This window comes from Mesoplodon mirus (genome assembly GCF_964341445.2).
Source record: "Mesoplodon mirus genome assembly, chromosome: 3".
Taxonomy (NCBI): domain Eukaryota; kingdom Metazoa; phylum Chordata; class Mammalia; order Artiodactyla; family Ziphiidae; genus Mesoplodon; species Mesoplodon mirus.
The window spans coordinates 163,781,811-163,800,984 of NC_138978.1; the positions used below are offsets into that span (position 1 = coordinate 163,781,811).

A 19,174-nucleotide genomic window follows, 5' to 3' on the forward strand; every position below is an offset into this window, starting at 1 on the left:
CCATCAGGGAACCGTGCAGGGCAGTGGGCAGCACAGCCTTCTGTTCTGCGGCCAGAATCTGCAGAGTGTGCTCGGCCAAGCGATGCTCCCGGGAGGTGGCCCTTGCAGAGGCAGGCCTGGTGCTGCCACAGTGAGGCCCCGGCCCCAGGCCCCGGGAGGCCCTTTCTCCTACCTCAGTGGTTCTCCTGAGTCCAGCCCTGCAATCCATCCTTTTCCCCTGAACTGACCTTCTCCTTCTGGCCTTATCCCAGCACACACAGGGAATCACACACACACGCACACACGCACACACACACACTCAAAACTGCTCAGAGAGATTAATCTCTGACCTGCAAATCTTCTATTGTCAATGACTTTTCCATACTAGCACCCACCCCCGCCCTGGAAGTCACTCCTGCCAGCTCCTCTAAGAGACTGTGTGAGACACCCCTTGGCAGGTGCTCTGGCCTTTCTCTCAAAATACCACCCCCGACACAAACAGCCTGAAATTGTCACATCCCTCCAGCCCACTGTCTAGGAATCTACCACTCAGAGGTGAATTTGGGTAATCTTGAAAAGATACATGTCCTTGGGAGGATCAATCTGCCATATATCAGGGTGCGTTAGCTTAATGGATTACTCAGCTGCCAACACGGAGCTGAGAAGGGTAGCTGCAGGCCTGGGGGTGTGGATGGGGAGTGGAGGGGTAGAAAACTCTGGAGCACGGCCTCCACGACGGGCAGGGTGGGCTGGGGCGTGCTGCAGGAGCTCTGGGAGTGCCCCATGCAGTCCGAGGCTCTGGAGAGGTTAAGTCCCAAGTCAGGGTCTAGAAAGGGAAACGGGAGGAAGCCATAACAAACTTTTTAAGGTTCTATATTTTATATGCACCAGGCAGGGGATGGAAGCCAAACTGCCTTCCTCTTCCCCGGGGTCCCCTTGCTCTTCCTCGTCTCTCCTCTTTCTTCTCTCCCCACACTTTCTTTCCTCTCCTCCACACTGCCCTTCCCCGATTTCTTTCCTCTGACCCTAGAACAGAAAATAATCTCATTAGTTCTATCTTCTCTATATTAAAGATTTGAAAGTCTTTAGGGGGCTAGCCTTAGAATCTAACTATTGTTATGGCACCACTTTCTGGGAAAATTGCATGGTCTAGCACTGTGCCTGGCTCAGCAGGTGCTCGACCAATGCTGGTTAAGTAAATAAGGGAGTAAAGGAAAGTCACTTCATTGTGAATCCCAAATGCCAGACTGGGCGGTGGCCTTTTGGAACCGATCTCTATGTGGGTGACCACTGGCTTGCCGGTGGGCACAGATCAGAGGTGTCCGGTGTCCTGGGCTCCCACAAGATTCCAAAGATGAAGCCAGGGTGGGACCCAGGACCCAGACCCCTAATCTTGTGTGATTTCCTTCCTTGTGTCTTTGCAGCTTTTCCTTCTGGAGAGGTCACTGGGGCAGGGACTGATGGGGTCACAGTGCCCTCTGCTGGTCCGTTTTCATAGTCGGTTTTTACATACTTGGATTTACATTTATGTTTACTCTTGTTTTGAATGGGCTTTCAAGAGGCTGGAAGGGTGGGTTTCTGGTTTTATTCCAGGCCCACTCTTCATGAATGTCAAGACTGAAGGTGGCGCTCAGTGATAAAAATAGATGTCAGGGTGGGCTCCCAGACATTAATAATTTAATTGACAGTAGCTTGTTGTTTTTTTTTTTTTGCGGTACGCAGGCCTCTCACTGCTGTGGCCTCTCCCGTTGAGGGGCACAGGCTCCGGATGCGCAGGCTCAGCGGCCATGGCTCATGGGCCCAGCCGCTCTGCCACACGCGGGATCTTCCCGGACCGGGGCACGAACCCGTCTCCCCTGCATCGGCAGGCAGACTCTTAACCACTGCGCCACCAGGGACGCCCTGACAGTAGGTTTTGTTTCTGTTTTAACAACCTCCCTGGCCCGAGTGCCTAAGTGTCAGGTGGAACTAGCTTCTGCTCCAGTCTCAGTGCTGCATCTCTGATGCCAATGGGCTCTCTCACATGCTTTTAAGAGGCACAGGTCTGGTTTTCCCTGAGTGAGCTGAGAGACCTTCCTCCAAGAAAGAGAAGCAACAGTGCCCACAGCAGGACTGGCTCCTGGACAGAGGTTGGCATTGAGTTTTCCCTCCTCATCACGAACCTTGGTTCCCCCCAAAGCCCGGCAGATACTAAAGAGCTCCTGGGTCGAGGGGTAGCGGGCAGGAGAACCATCCACAGGGGTAAAGAACCCAAGGCCACTAACCCAAACTGCGGCAGCCCCTTGCTCAATGAAGCCCCCTATTTTCCATACACCTGCTGGCCCAGCATAGAGCACTGCTTCTCAGACTACAATGGGCACTGGAGTCACCTGAGAAGTCTTGTTAAAATGCAGGTCCTGATTCAGTAGACCTGGCATATAGCCTGAGACTCTGCATTTCTAACAGGCTCCCAGGTAATGCCAATGCTGCTGGCCCAGGGACACACGGGGAGATTCTGACATCAGAATGCTCGGGTTCAAACTCCAGCTCTGCCACTTATTCTGTGACCTCAGACAGATTACTTTCATTACCCTCTCTCTCTGAGCCTGTTTTATCCTATATAAAATGGGGAGGATGACCACTTAAATGACTTCATAGAAAGACAGAAAGAATGATTTCATGGGGTTATTGTAAGAATAAAATGAAACAATGCAGGTGAAGATCTTAGTGCAGAGCCTGCAGTGCTCAGTACATGGCAAATATCTTTATACTCATGTGTCCGTTCAGCAAGCCCCCGTCAACTCCCTGCTGTGCACTTGGCACTGCCCTGGGCCCTGCCGTAGAGCAGTGACAGAAACACAATCTCTGCTCTCAAGGAACTCACATTCGAGCAGAAGAAGACAGACCACAACAAGTGAAATGAATAGTACGTAAGTCGGTGCTAAGTGAGTTGGAGAGGAAAATAAAGCAGAGTAAAGAGGATAAGGAACGCTGGAGGTGGGGATATTGTTGTTTGTACAGATGGGGAAAGTGCCACTGAGAAGGTAACTTTGAGGTGACGGCCACACAGATAGTTGAGGAAATGGGCAGGAATGTCTGTGAGTGCAAAGGCCCTGAGGCAAGAGTGTACACGGTATGTGTGAAGAAGAACAAAGAAGCCAGTGTGGCTAGAGCCCAGAAAGTAAGGGGGAGAATAGTATGTGAGTGTGAAGGTAGCAGGGTGGATGCCACAGGGCATTGCAAGCATCAACTTTGGATTTTGCTCTGAGAGAAATGGGGGAACACTGGAAGTTCTGAGCATAAGGGCAACGAGATCTAAGTGACATTCTAAAAGGACAAGTTTGGCTTGTTGGGGATAGACTGCAGGGGCTCCTTCTCTACTCCAGACCACTGTAATTCCTCAGAGGAGAGAGGAGTGTGCAGGGACCCCTGGTAGCAGTGGTGGGAGAATATGTATCGAATAAGTGTCACTCATGGGTAAAAACATAAAGCCATTTTCATTTTGTTTTCTATTGTCCTTTTAAATTGTCCTTTTAGTGGTGTTAATTCGCCCCCTTCCTCTGGATGAACACATAGACGGCATGACTTCACTGGCCACTCCCAGGAAAGAGAAAGGTTCCAAGGTGCTTCCCATCAGAAAGGATGTGGGGAGATCTCACCTGACTTTGTCTCTGTTCTTAAGGGTCCTTCCTGGGCCACCTTTCTCTTCCTTAAAAAAAGAAACATGTTATTAGTTTTATTATACAAACAATGCATGTTCCTTGTAGAAACTTTAGAGATTACAGATAGGCACAAAGTATGACATAACTTGTCATAATCCTACTTCTCAGAGAAAACTACTGCTGTTATTCTATTCTTGTATATATCCTTCTAAGTCTTTTCAGTTCATGCAGGCCTCCCTATGTGCACACACACACCCCAAATTTTTACCAAAAATGGGATTATACTTTATTTCATAACTTGCTTTCTTTTCATTTAACATTATATCATTAATGTCTCTTGATGGCATTAAATATATTTCAACAACATATTATTCTTAATATCAGTGGAGCATTCCATTTTATGGATGTGCCACAATTTATTTAACCAACTGGTGTCCACTTATGTTTTTTCTGATTTTTAAATATATATATCATAAATGACTCCATGATAAGTATCCTTATAACTAAATCCTAGTGGCCACCTGTAATTTTTTCCTATCTTTTAAAGCATCTGATATGTATCACTTAATTGCCCTCAGAAATATTGTATGGATTAGACTCATATTGGAGTTGCTCATCTCCCCACAAACTCATGACCCATAAAAAAACCTTCTTGGTCACATTTAAAAGCTGATATTGATAAAAAAATGTCAGGTGGGCAGAACCTTGCACCATTCTGCTCCATCACCTGCTGAAGGCATATTCTGCACCTTCTGAGCTCTCTAGAGTTGGAATTGGGGTTGGGCTTTCAGACTCACTGTTCATTCTCCAGAAGTGAGATTTTTTTTTTTTTCCCCTGGTACACGGGCCTCTCACTGTTGTGGCCTCTCCCGTTGCAGAGCACAGGCTCCGGACGCACAGGCTCAGCAGCCATGGCCCACGGGCCCAGCCGCTTTGCGGCATGGGGGATCTTCCTGGACCGGGGCACGAACCCGCGTCCCCTGCATCGGCAGGCGGACTCTCAACCACTGCGCCACCAGAGAAGCCCCAGAAGTGAGATTTGATTTCTGTTTGGTTGTGTTTTGATCTAATATAGAGGGAAGTACCAAAGAGTCACATTGATCACCCGTATAGGAGGGTAAATGACCTTTCAAATACTGAAGGGGTTCAGGGAGGCTCTAGGGGTCCCTGGAGCCAGTCAGGGCAACTCCCCTCAGGAAGATGGGTGGGTAACCCATTGTCATGGAAATGGATATACTCAGACCTGTTGCATCTGAGAGAGATGGGGCCCCCCCGTCTGTGGTGGTGGACACCTGAGCCCATCCTCACCCACCTTTTGGGGCTGGCTGCGGCCTGTGACCAAGAGAAAGGAAGCTGTGAGTGGGGGTCATGCCAGGGCCCAGGGCAGTGATGGGAATGGATGACACAGCCTGGCCTCCTCCTGGGCCCAGCCCTGCCTGCCTAATGGCTGCCAAATGACGCACCCTCCTGTTTCTCTGGTGACTGCTTGAGTCAGGGCCTGGGGCTGCAGCACCTGTTACCTGTGCGTGAGCTAGAGTGAGCCACTTACCCCTCACTCTGTTGGAATCAGACACCGAGGTTACAGGATGGGATGCTGCGTTACAAGGGACTGTGGAAAACAGTATGGAGGTTCCTTTAAAAACTAAAAATAGGGTTTCCCTGGTGGTGCAGTGGTTGAGAGTCCGCCTGCCGATGCAGGGGATATGGGTTCATGCCCTGGTCCGGGAGGATACCATATGCCACGGAGAGGCTGGGCCCGTGAGCCATGGCCGCTGAGCCTGCACATCCAGAGCCTGTGCTCCGCAACGGGAGAGGTCACAACAGCGAGAGGCCCGCGTACCGCAAAAAAAAAAAAAAAAAAAAAAAAAAAAAGCGGGTGTGAAATAAAATATGGAATCCCATTAATTCGTCGTTCATTGAACTGAAGCCAAAGAATCGCACCCATGGCAAGATAGTTTGTTAAAATACTGTTTTCTCTGTATTTTTCTTTGCTCTGGTTTCAAGCCAGCAGCCAGGCTTCACCTTCCCTCGGTGGAGGGATTTGAGGCAGGACACAGCGTGGAGAAGTGGGAGGTCAGTGGCTTGTCCCCACCTTTAAAGGCCTCTGAAAGGCTAGGTCTCCTTTGGGTGGGGGGTGAGGAAACTTTCCAGAGGATAAGGAGGGTGGATCCTTAGAGCCCAAGAAGGGGACCAAGTTCCTATAAGCAGTGGAGCCTCAAGTCCTGCTTAGTGACGAGACCTCAGAGGGAAGCAGTGCAGGCTAGACCCTCTTTTGACCTGGGACATTTTCAGAACCAGGTGAAGAGGAGGGAAGCAGGGATGAGGGGGGAAGGATCAATGACCTTAAGAATTTTTCACTAAACCATCAGGAAGCAAGAAGAGAGGTTGGAGTCTGAAATACACTGGTTTCAATCCAAAAAAGTGACACTCCTTGCACACTCAAGTTTGAGGCTGATATTCAACGCTTGGACTCCCGCTTTGGCCTTAAATGAAGATTTTACTCTCCGGGTAGAGGGAGACAGGGGCAGGGTGGTATGCAAGAGGGCAGCAAGCATTTGCTGTGCAGCTCAAGGAGAGGGGAGAGGCTGAACCAGAGCTGCTGATAGGTCCTGCGTTGACACTAAGTTGGAACTACATCCTCAGTCACACAGGAGTTGAAGCACAGATAAATCAGAAAGCAGGTCCAGATGCCAAGGGTGAAAAGGATGCCCAGGCCTGGTATGGAAGTTGCCTGTTATATGGGGAGAAAGTCAGGAGCCTGAGGCAAGGTCAGCTCAACAGCTGGCAAGGCACCCTCCACTCCATGGGGGCCTCTAGGCAGCAGCCTCCAGGCTGGGCTAAGCAAGTCCTCCTTCCTGTGCCACGTCCTCTAAGACTGAGTGGATGTGATGTGGGGCAGAGCCTGCATAACCATAACCACGGGTGAGATTTGATGGGAATGCACCACTGAGCACACTGCCTTTGGGAGGACGGGGCACTGGATTGAGATAAGGGGCTTCCATGGATCTACTTACCGCTGACTGTAGTTGTTCTTTGGGGCACACCACAAACGTTTCTCCTGTGGAGGACAGAAACGGCACAAGAAAGATCATTTTCCCCTGGTCCAAGATGGCCAGCCTGCTGGGCACCTCATCAGGTCTTGCTATAGGGAAGGACAGAACAATACTGTTGCACTTGGGAACAGGTGCGTCCAGGGTTGAGTCCTACTTGGTCATGGTTTTGGAATCACCCCAGGCCTGTAGGGCAAGACCCCAGAGAGGACTCAAGACTAGGGAGGCATCCTGGGGCCAGGAGAGGAGTGGAACCAGTCCTTTACAGCAAGAGGTAAGGGAGTGAGAGAGCCCAGGGGAGGTTGGGGGGAACAGGAACCCAGGGGTGTAACACTGGGGCAGGGTCAGGGAGGGCTTCATTACACAGCAGGTATCACACTGGTGAAGGGAATCCACTGGATTCTTTTTTGGTTGTTGTAGTGCCGTCATCTTTTTATGAAGGGCCAGTGGTGCTCCATCAGCTCCATCCATTTTCTTCAGCTGGATCTGTGGGTCTGTGTCCGTCTTTCCTATCAGCCTGAGTTCTTGCTGCTCCTTTGGTCCTCTCCTGAGAGGACTGGGGAGTCAGGGAGGGGCAGAACTGGGGAGATAATTTTCAACAGGAAAGGAGATAACCGGTAGCATGGTTGGCCGTGGAAGGCCTTGACTACAAGCCACTGGGGAAGAGAAACCAAGACAGCTCCTTGAAGGGTCTGGGAGTCCACTGAACCCCGAGGACACTAGGCAAAGCGAAGGGAGGAGATTCTTTAGGGTTGAGGAGAGACGGGTGCAGGTTACACTCACAGCTTGCTGTTCTTCTGTATATTTATTAAAACATCCATCTTCTCATCCATATCCTTTTGCATTTCCTTCAAGAGAGAATGCAAAGCTAAAATCATCATCATGAAGGGCTTTTGAAGTCCCTTTTCCTGCCTCACTCTGCAAACCACTCAGAGACCACCGCAGCATCTTACTTCCTCAAGAATCCTCACCACCTCTGGGTAGGGTGGCTCATCAGGATGTGTCTGACACGTGCCACCCCTCCCTGTGTCCTCCCCCATTCCATAGTGAAGCTGAAGCACAGGCAGAGTCATTGGGGGCTTGTCCAAAGTCTCCATGTGAGTCAGAGGCCAGGATCTAATTTACCTGATCTCACACTTGAATAAAACCCTTATCTGCCTTGGTTCAATGCCTATGCAATCTTCCCCAGTGGCGCAGTGGTTAAGAATCCGCCTGCCAATGCAGGGGACACGGGTTCGAGCCCTGGTCCGGGAAGATCCCACATGTCACAGAGCAACTAAGCCCGTGTGCCCACAACTACTGAGCTTTCGAGCCACAGCTACTGAGCCCCACACGCCTGGAGCCCGTGTTCCGCAACAAGAGAAGCCACCGCAATGAGAAGCCCACGCACCGCAACGAACAGTAGCCCCCACTCGCCGCAACTAGAGAAAGCCCACGTACAGCAGCAAGGACCCAACGCAGCCAAAACTAAATAGATAAAATAAATAAATTTATAAAAAGAAAACAAACCCCGTGACCTCCCCCACTAAAGACGTTTCTGACTCCAGTGTTTGGACCCCTGCCATGTACGTAGATCCTGTGTATCTGTTTGTTCCATCTTTTACCCAACTCCTGGCAGAAATGGTCAACACAAAATAAAGTAGACAGTAGCTCAAATGGCACCTCACATTTATTATTAAGAACTGAAATAATAATAAAATCTTCTTGGCAAATTTTAGATCTATAAAATTTGACCTGGAAAAATTGGATAGAAATAGTGGTCACAAAGAACTTCTAAGATGGTGACAGTATTAGTGACAATATCTGTTAAGGACAAAAACAGGGTTGGATTGAATATCACAAAATATAAATGAAAAATAATTTGCTTCAAGGAAAACCATTTTAATAAAAAATGAAAGATCTGGGGAGAGTTTACTGATCTGGGGTAGAAAATTGATCAAGGAATTACACTGTCAGGATGGAAATGATTTCCAAAAAATATCTTCTTGAAAAGCATTTAAAAATGTTTGTATACATTTTGAATAAGACATTTGCATTTGTAAATAAAGTCAAATATCCTTGAAGTCAATATTCCCCCGGGTCCAAAATATCAGAGTCAAAACGTCCCATATTCTTAAAAGTCTCACCATCACTTCAAACTCATCATGTTCCAAACTGACCTCTTCACTTTCTCTTCTAAATTAGCTGCTTCCCAACTAGCCTGTCACTGTCACCACTTTTTTCTAATCATCCGGATTAAAACTTTGGTGTTATCATGCACGCTTGCCTCTCCTTCATTCTTTATACTGAATCAATCACCAAGAATGTTATTTTTCCTTCGCTGCATCTTTCAGATTTACCCTTTTCCTTCTGTTTCTAACTTGGTCCAGCTTCCTTCACCTTGAGCGGAGATGCGGCTTCCAGTTTGATATTCTTGCTCCAGACGGCCCCCACCGGCTCCCTCGGCGCCCCCAGGCCACCTTGCAAGCAGCTGCCAGCTCAGCTTTCTGATGTGCTGCTCCTAGCATGTTCTTTGATTAAGAATCTCCAGAGGCCTCTTACTGCTTACACAACCAAGTCCCAACCTGTCTGCCTGTCTTTCAGAAGCCTTCATTATCCACCGCCTTTGTGCCGACTCCATTTTATTTCTCACAGTTTCCCCCAATGATCCCTCTTTTATGACCGATCTCCCCACTGACTGTGAGAAGCTTCGCGTTCATCCTGCTTCCATGCTGTGTGCAAGCTGTTCCCGAGCCCGAAATAGCCTCCTTTGTGCCTTGTGATACCCAGTCCTACCCACTAACAAAACACTTACTGTGTTTGCATTTTGATATAGAAATAAGACATGCCCTTTGCAGAAAATTTGGACAATACAGAGGAATATAAAAGAAAAAATTAATCTTATCGCCTTTCAATAACAGCAATTAACCCTTTTGGTATATTTCTTTCCAGTCTTTTTTCTATATATTTACTTACCAATTTCTTTTCACCTGTTGAGATCAGCCTGTATATATTACTTGCATCTTGCTTTTTTACTTCTCATTAAAAGTATTCTTTCTAAATTCTGTCTCCTATAGTGAATTTTCATTATATAGATGTATCGTAGTTCTTTTGGCTATTCCTCTACTTTTGAAAATTGTGGTTGTTTACAATTTTTTGCTATTATAAATAATCCTCTGATGATCTTCTTTTTATATATACCCATGCTGGCATTTCTGATTATTCTCATAGGTTAAATTCTGAGAAGTCAAGGAGTTGATAAGTCATGGAGTTTTGATATTTTTGATACCTATTGTCTAATTCCTTTTTAGTTTTGTACAAACTTGTACTCCAATCAGCAGTACAAGAGCATTCCTATCTTGCTTTACCTAATTGTCATAAATTACAACTTGGCTTATTTGAATGTGGCAATTATCTAAGTATTGTTTTCATTTGCAGTTATTTGATTACTCATGAGGTAAAACTTGTCAATATATTTATTGCTTTTTAGTAATATTCTCCTCTGTGGATTGTTCACATATACCCTTTGCCCATTTTCCTAGTTGGTTCTTATTGATTTGTGTGAGCTTTGTATGTTAAAGATAAAAAGCTTTTTTCTATGTCTATCATATTTGTGGAAAATTATTTCCCCAAAACTATTGCTTACTTTTTCACTCTGTGTATGGTGCTTTTCTGTTATAATTTTTAAAATTTTTGTATTGTTAAACATTAACAATACTTCCTTTGTGATTTCTTCCACTGTAATTATATTTAGACCATCCAGTTAAATACATACTTATTTTTATTTTTAAAATTCACTTTATATACTATTTCAGTTTATAGTGTTAACTGAGTTAAGCTTTCCCCTTATATAGTCGGGCAATATTCTTTTTTTTTAAATTAATCTTTATTGGACTATAATTGATTTAAAATGTTGTGTTAGTTTTTGTTGTACAGCAAAGTGAATCAGTTATACCTATACATATATCCACTCTTTTAAAAATTATTTTCCCATATAGGTCATTACAGAGTATTGAGAAGAGTTCCCTGTGCTATACAGTAGGTCCTTATGAGTTATATACTTTATATATAGTAGTGTATACATGTCAATCCCAGTCTCCCAATTTATCCCTCCCCACTGCACCACTTTCCCCCCTTGGTGTCCATACGTTTTTTCTCTACATCTCTATTTCTGCCCTGCAAACCGGTTCATCTGTAGCATTTTTCTAGGTTTCACATATATGCATTAATATACGATATTTGTTTTTCTGACTTCACTCTGTATGACAGTCTCTAGATTCATCCACGTCTCTACAAATGACCCAATTTTGCTCCTTTTTATGGGTGAGTAATATTCCACTGTATATATGTACCACATCTTCTTTATCCATTTGTCTGTCAGTGGGCATTTAGGTTGCTTCCATGACCTGGCTATTGTAAATAGTGCTGCAATGAACATTGGGTTGCATGTGTCTTTTTGAATTATGGTTTTCTCTGGGCATATGCCCAGTAGTGGGATTGCTGGGTCATATGGTAATTCTATTTTTAGTTTTTTAAGGAACCTCCATACTGTTCTCCATAGTGGCTGTATCAATTTACATTCCTACCAAAGATGCAAGAGGGTTCCCTTTTCTCCACACCCTCTCCAGCATTTGTTGTTTGTAGATCTTCTGATGATGCCCATTCTAACTGGTGTGAGGTGATGCCTCATTGTAGTTTTGATTTGCATTTCTCTAATAATTAGTGATGTTGAGCAGCTTTTCATGTGTCTTCTATGGAGAAATGTCTATTTAGGTCTTCTGCCCATTTTAGGATTGCATTTTTTTTTTTTTTTTTAATATTGAGCTGCATGAGCTCTTCATATATTTTGGAGATTCATCCTTTGTCCGTTGATTTGTTTGCCAATATTTTCTCCCATTCTGAGGGTTGTCTTTTCACCTTGTTTGTAGTTTCCTTTGCTTTGTAAAAGCTTTTAAGTTTCATTAGGTCCCATTTGTTTATTTTTGCTTTTATTTCCATTACTCTAGGATGTGAGTCAAAAAAGTTGTTGCTGATATTTATGTCAAAGAGTGTTCTTCCTATGTTTTCCTCTAAGAGTTTTATAGTGTCTGGTCTTACATTTAGGTCTTGAATCATTTTGAGTTTATTTTTGTGTATGGTGCTAGGGAGTGTTCTAATTTCATTCTTTTACATGTAGCTGTCCAGTTTTCCCAGCACCACTTACTGAAGAGACTGTCTTTTCTCCATTGTATCTCCTTGCCTCCTTTGTCATAGATTAGTTGACCATAGGTGTGTGGGTTTATCTCTGGGCTTTCTATCCTGTTCCATTGATCTATATTTCTGTTTTTGTGCCAGTACCATATTGTCTTCATTACTGTAGCTTTGTAGTATAGTCTGAAGTCAGGGAGTCTGACTCCTCCAGCTCCGTTTTTTTCCCTCAAGACTGCTTTGGCTACTCGGGGTCTTTTGTGTCTCCATACAAATTTTAAGATTTTTTATCCTGGTTCTGTAAAAAATGCCATTGGTAATTTGATAGGGATTGCAATGACTCTGTAGATTGCTTTGGGTAGTATAGTCATTTTCAAAATATTGATTCTTCCAACCTAAGAACATGGTATATCTCTCCATCTGTTGGTATCATCTTTAATTACTTTCATCAGTGTCTTATAGTTTTCTGCATACAGGTCTTTTGTCTCCTTAGGTAGGTTTATTCCTAGGTATGTTATTCTTTTTGTTGCAATGGTAAATGGGAATGTTCCCTTAATTTATTTTAGTTTTATTGATCTTTGCTCTTGTTTTCTTTGTTTCTATTTATTTCTGCTCTGATCTTTATGATTTCTTTCCTTCTGCTAACTTTGGGTTTTGTTTGTTCTTCTTTCTCTAGTACCTTTAGGTGTAAGGTTAGATTGTTTGAGATTTTTCTTGTTTCTTGAGGTAGGCTTGTATTGCTATAAACTTCCCTCTTAGAACTGCTTTTGCTGCATCTCATACGTTTTGGATCGCCGTGTTTTCGTTGTCATTTGTCTAGGTATTTTTTGATTTCCTCTTTCATTTCTTCAGTGACCTCTTGGTTATTTAGTAATGTATTGTTTAGCCTCCATGTGTTTGTGTTTTTTACCTTATTTTTCCCCTGTAATTGATTTCTAATCTCATAGCGTTGTGGTCGGAAAAGATGCTTGTATGATTTCAATTTTCTTAAATTTACTGAGGCTTGATTTGTGACCCAAGATGTGATCTATCTTGGAGAATGTTCCATGCACACTTGAGAAGAAAGTGTAATCTGCTGTTTTTGGATGGAATGTCCTATATGTATCAATTAAATCTATCTGTTCTATTGTGTCATTTAAAGCTTCTATTTCTTTATTTATTTTCATTTTGGATGATCTGTCCATTGGTGTAAGTGAGGTGTTAAAGTCCCCCACTATTATTGTGTTACTGTCGATTTCCTCCTTTACAGCTGTTAGCAGTTGCCTTATATATTGAGGTGCTCCTATGTTGGGTGCATATATATTTATAACTGCTATATCTTCTTGGATTGATCCCTTGATGATTATGTAGTTTCCTTGCTTGTCTCTTGTAACATTCTTTATTTTAAACTCTATTTTATCTGATATGAGTATTGCTACTCCAGCCTTCTTTTCATTTCCATTTGCATGGAATATCTTTTTCCATCCCCTCACTTTCAGTCTGTATGTGTCCCTATGTCTGAAGTGGGTCTCTTCTAGACAGCATATATATGGGTCTTGTTTTTGTATCCATTCAGTGAGCCTGTGTCTTTTGGTTGGGGCATTTAATCCATTCACATTTAAGGTAGTTATCGATATGTATGTTCCTATGACCATTTTCTTAATTGTTATGGGTTTGTTTTTGCAGGTCCTTTTCTTCTCTTGTGTTTCCCACTTAGAGAAGTTCCTTTAGCATTTGTTGTAGAGCTGGTTTGGTGGTGCTGAATTCTCTTAGCTTTTGCTTGTCGGTAAAGCTTTTGATTTCTCCATCAAATCTGAATGAGATCCTTGCCAGGTAGAGTAATCTTGGCTGTAGGTTCTTCCTTTCCATCACTTTAAATATATCATGCCACTCTCTTCTGGCTTGTAGAGTTTCTGCTGGGAAATCAGCTGTTAACCTTATGGGAGTTTCCTTGTATGTTATTTGTCATTTTTCCCTTGCTGTTTTCAGTAATTTTTCTTTGTCTTTAATTTTTGCCAATTTGATTACTATGTGTCTCAGCGTGTTTCTCCTTGGGTTTATCCTGTATGGGACTGTCTGTGCTTCCTAGACTTGAGTGGCTATTTCCTTTTTCATGTTAGGGAAATTTTTGACTATAATCTCTTCAAATGTCTTCTCGGGTCCTTTCTCTCTCTCTTCTCCTTCTGGGACCCCTATAATGCTAATGCTGTTGCATTTAATATTGTCTCAGAGGTCTCTTAGGCTGTCTTCATTTCTTTTCATTCTTTTTTCTTTATTCCATTCCGCAGCAGTGAATCCCACCATTCTGTCTTCCAGGTCACTTATCCATTCTTCTGCCTCAGTTATTCTGCTATTGATTCCTTCTAGTGTATTTTTCATTTCAGTTATTGTATTGTTCATCTCTGTTTGTTTGTTCTTTAATTCTTCTAGGTCTTTGTTAAACAATTCTTGCATCTTCTTGATCTTTGCCTCCATTCTTTTTTTTTTTTAATTTATTTTTGGCTGCGTTGGGTCTTTGTTACTGCGTGTGGGCTTTCTCTAGTGGCGGCAAGTGGGGGCTGCTCTTTGTTGAGGTGCGCGAGCTTCTCCTTGCAGTGGCTTCCTTTGTTGCAAAGCATGGGCTCTAGGCACATGGGCTTTAGTAGCTGCAGTGCGTGGGCTCAGTAGTTGTGGCTTGAGGGCTCTAGAGCTCAGGCTCAGTATTTGTGGCACACGGGCTTAGTTACTCCGCGCCATGTGGGATCATCCCAGACCAGGGATCAAACCCATGTTCCCTGCACTGGCAGGTGGATTCTTAACCACTGTGCCTCCAAGGAAGTCCGCGGACCTCATATTAAGAGGTTCCCATATAATTGCTATGGGGTGCAGCCAGGCGTAAAGAGGAGCTGTTCAAAACGACAGTACAGGTGATTTCAGCACGTAGCCAATGTTAATAACTACTGCTAAAGTGCGAAGGACCTGGTTCTCATCAGGAGCAAGCATCTGAATCACTTAAGAGTTTTGAGCAACTGTGCCCAAACTTGGAGATTTTTATTCAGTTCATCTTGGCCAGGGCCTGGGTAAATGGACTTTAGAAATCCTCAGAAGTGATTCTCAGTGCATCCCTGGCAGAGAGGCTGTTACATGATTATCTATGTTGGTTTCTTCATTTGTCTGGTTATCCTTGGGCTGTACCACCTTAATTTGATTATTAAGTTGGCTTCATTATGATTTTAATATCTGGTAGAAGTAATGCCCCCTTACAACTCTTGAAAAATTTATAAATAAGTGCTTTTGTCTATTTATGCTTCTGCATTTGTTGTTCTCAAACTTCTACCTGGGGAACATGAACAAAACCCCAGGGTGCCAGCCCCATCAACACAGGATCTGAGCTCTGTTTCCTATATTTGTGCTCCTGGTGATTCTGAAACCCACCAAAGTCTGTAAACTGCTATTCTAGAATCTAGGTGATCCTTTTAGTAATTATTGAGTTCAAAAATAATCTTACTGGGCTCTTGGTTAGATTCACATTAAACTTCCAATGCTGCCTTAAGACTCACCTTAAGGCTCACTTCCTCTAAAAGGACTTTTCTGGTTACCCTAACCCGCATTCATTACTCACTTCTCTAAACCCCTGGTTAGTTGACAACCAGTCATCATTTAGCTTAGTACTTACTTGTTATTTAATTCTTTTTTGCAATAGAGTTTGGGTCTCTTACTAAGCTGTAAGCACTTGCAGGGCAGGCTCTGGTATCTCCTTGCATGATTCCTAGTATGGTACTGGCCCATGGAGGGCACTCAGTAAATGCTTACCTTCATAATCTCCACAAATCCCTGGAGTTTTTCAAAATCCTTATCTATTACATCTTTTATCTAGTGAGGAAGAAAGGCAAAGAGCACATTATTGAATGTGGAGTTGTCTTTCAGGCATTTTAAGCTAAGGGCTGCAGCTGCTCCCCTGGAATGAGCTGGATAAAGATTAAGGAATTTTCTAATAATGGCCTACTAAAGCCACTTTCTTCCCAAAAGTCTGTGAAGGGACTAGGGTGAGTGTATCATCAAGTCAACACCAGCAGCAGCCTTGGCACAGCTTGGATCTGGTCATTGCAAGGCTGCCATGTGGAGCTCAGACCACAGCTTCAATTACACGTTCTTGCTTGAGCATTTCCTTTGTTCATAAATATGCTATAGGTAATTCCATCAGAGAAACAAGAAGAGGATTCTTGCTCTACAGCTTGCTCAGGGGAGGAGTATTAGGATAATGGAATTGGTCCCTGACTGACCCCAAATTCCAGGTCAGCCCCTCTCACTCTGTCACTAAGGTTGTATCTCCCCACCCTTATCAATGAGATATCTTAGAGAGCCCTTATCATTCAAAATTTGGGTTTAAGCATCAAACAAGTAAGAAACAGATAACCTAAGCTGCTGACACTTAATCACTCTAGGGTATTTGGGCTCATTTGGTTTGATTGCTTTTTCCATGCAATTTCTGATTTTCTTTACTATTCAAAGTTAGGCATTGCATTTTCCTTGAAGCTACACTTTTCCTCCATGAGCTGAAAAGTCTCATCCTGTTACCTGTTTTATCTCCTCCATTTTTTCCTTGAGCTCTTCCCTCACCTCCCTGAGTTCATTCTGAGAAAATAAAATAGAGAAGGAGTAAAGAAATGTCTTGGATGGAAGGGAAACGGTCAGAAGGAGGAAAGGAAAGATCCTGGGGCATTGCCAAAAGAGGAGCAGAGAGATAGATGCCAGCAGGGAGGAAAGAAAGGATGCTATTAAGAAAATAGGATACTGGGACACACAGACATCCTGTACCTCCAGATGTGATGCACTTTGAAAAGGTCATACTTTCACTCCTGTGGTGTGACCACCGAAAAATGCATGGCCTAAGTCTAATGGTGAGGAAGCATCAGACAACCCAGATTCAGGGTCATTCCACAAAATAAATGATTTGTCATAAAAAATGACAGTGTTCCAAAAGACAAGGTCGAAGAACTGTTCCAGACGAAAAAGACTGAAGAGACATGGAAACTAGATGCAAGGTATGATTCTGGATTGCATCTCAGACCAAAAAAGTTATCTTCTCTTTTGTTATGAAAGACATTAGTGGGATAACTGGTGAAATTAGAATAAGGGCTGTAGGTGAGAACTGTATCAACATTAATTGCTTTTGATGTTTGGATAATTGTACTGTGGCTGTGTAAGACAGTGTTCTTGTTTTGAGGAAATATATACCAAAATTTGAGAGAACCACTTGCTCGCAGATGGTTCAGGAAATATATATGTTATATATAGGTGTGTGAATATGAAAGAGAGAAAAAAAAACCCAAGATAAAATGCCAACATTTGGGAATCTGGGGGAAGGGTATACTAGAACTCATTGTACCATTTTCTGGAAAATTTTCTGTAAGTCTGAAATTATTTTAAAATAGAGAGAACCAGGGCTTCCCTGGTGGCACAGTGGTTGAGAGTCCGCCTACCGATGCAGGGGACACGGGTTCGTGCCCCGGTCCGGGAAGATCCCACATGCCACAGAGCGGCTGGGCCCGTGAGCCATGGCCGCTGGGCCTGTGCGTCCGGAGCCTGTGCTCCGCAAGGGGAGAGGCCACAGGAGTGAGAGGCCCGCATCCCACACACACACAAAAGAAAAAATAGAGAGAACCAGAAGGAATGAAGTCACAGGGTCTGGAGCAGAACTGTAGATGCCGGCAGTTTACCTGCTGCAGAAGTTGTTCTGTTGGCCCCACTTGTTCACTGTGCTGATCCAACTTCCTGTCTCCTGGGTCCACACACCTACCTTTAGCTCCTTTGTCCCTCCTGGTTTGGTAAATGGCCCTTCTTGTTTAGCTCCTTTGTAGTCATATGTCTGTTGGTTGGAAACAGAAACACAGAATATTGGAAACTGCAGGTGTGGGAGGGTGAGGCAGGAGGGACGACCCCGAGTTTCTGCTCCTCCCTTTGGGTCAGTGCAGAGATAACCTGACCTCACCTGTGCAGGAGTTTCCTCCATCCTTCTCCCCTCTCTGAGCTCATCTCATTCCACTCCTTCCTGGCCCACTGGGCCTCAGCTTTCTGTCCCCTCCACAGACATACTCATTCCCACCTCAGGGCCTCTGTGCGCGCTGCTTTTTCTGCCCACAGCACTCGTCCTCAGCCCTCCAGGGGCCGCAGCCTTGTCCTACAGCTCTCAGCTCAGAGGAAGGCCTTCCTGATGCCCTCAACGCACAGCAGCCCCCCGGTCACACCTCCCTATTTTAATTCCCTGCATCATAGGTAAAACTACTGAATTTTTCCTTATTTATTTAGGTATCTGCTTTGTTCTGTGAGAGCAGAGAGGTTGTCTCTCTCTCAATGTATCCGCCAGCATCTGGGACAAGTCTTGGCCACCAGGAACAGTGAATGACCCCTGACTCCAAGTCACCTCCCCATGCATCTCAGGCCTGGCTGCCGGTATGGCCTCAAACAAGCTTCTTACTCTGATCAGCTCTGGCTTCAATTCCAGGCAAACTGCCTTGTAGTTCTTGTTCTGCAGAGACAGGAGGCTGGGATTCAGGCTGCCAGGCATCAGGATTGGGGAGGACCCTCCACCCACCCAACCCTGCCTGTCCAACTGCACTTAAGCTCAGGCCCACATACCCCCAGCGCCTGAGCCAAGATGACTCACGTTTTCTCATGTTCTACTCCTCTCATGAGCGACACCTGCCTGTTCAGCAGGCAGCCCTCTCCCTGGGGAGCTGGCGGGGGTGAGGCCTGGCGGGAGCACTTTAAGATAACTCAAGGAAGCCGTCTAAGCATTTTTTCAGGAGCATCGACTTTGGAGGTAGACAGACAGACTTGGATTCTAGTCTCAACTGCCCTCCTTACCAGCTGTGTTGACTTAGGCAAGTTATTTAGCCTCTCTGAGCCTTCACTTCCTCATCTGTAAATTGTGGATGATAATTACCTTTATCTGATGAGGTTCTTGTGTGCCTTAAACACGCGGGTAAGATGCGGGCCTGGCTGGGGTCATGGCTCCTGGAGTGGCTGGGATAGGGGTGGGGCATTTCAGTGTTCCTTGTCCTGGCGGGGGTCCTTCCCACCCCAAGGCCAGGGGTCCATTCCCCACCCTCCTTCCAGCCTGAGAGGCCACGTCATGCTCAGAGGGAGCAAGAAAAGCCGAGGGTTTGTTGGGGACTCTCTGTACCTTTTCTTGGCAGCCGGAGGTGATGAGGATTCACCTAAGGAAGTATTTCTAGATTCTGAGGGGAGCGGAGCTCTGGAACAGGTTTTAATTTAATTCTGGGGCATCTTTAAAGAATGGAACGCACCTCATCTAGCCTCAGGGCATTAGCAATTAGCAACAGCAATTACTTATTGCGCAATAAAGAGGTTAAAAGT

The 19,174-nt window shown here is 44.7% G+C and overlaps 1 protein-coding gene across 1 annotated transcript; it reads right to left on the minus strand.

Moving 5' to 3' along the window:
- Positions 1 to 397: 397 nt before the first annotated feature.
- Positions 398 to 18,362, minus strand: TEX35 (testis expressed 35; the record flags this gene model as incomplete). The annotated part of the gene is made up of 9 exons (XM_082612262.1): positions 398 to 805; positions 3,618 to 3,667; positions 6,635 to 6,678; positions 7,034 to 7,217; positions 7,454 to 7,518; positions 15,608 to 15,667; positions 16,373 to 16,429; positions 17,595 to 17,663; positions 18,273 to 18,362. The coding sequence occupies 9 exons, from the start codon at positions 18,360 to 18,362 to the stop codon at positions 603 to 605; spliced, it is 822 nt and encodes a 273-aa protein (XP_082468388.1). The 3' UTR covers positions 398 to 602.
- Between the last annotated feature and the right edge of the window lie 812 nt (positions 18,363 to 19,174).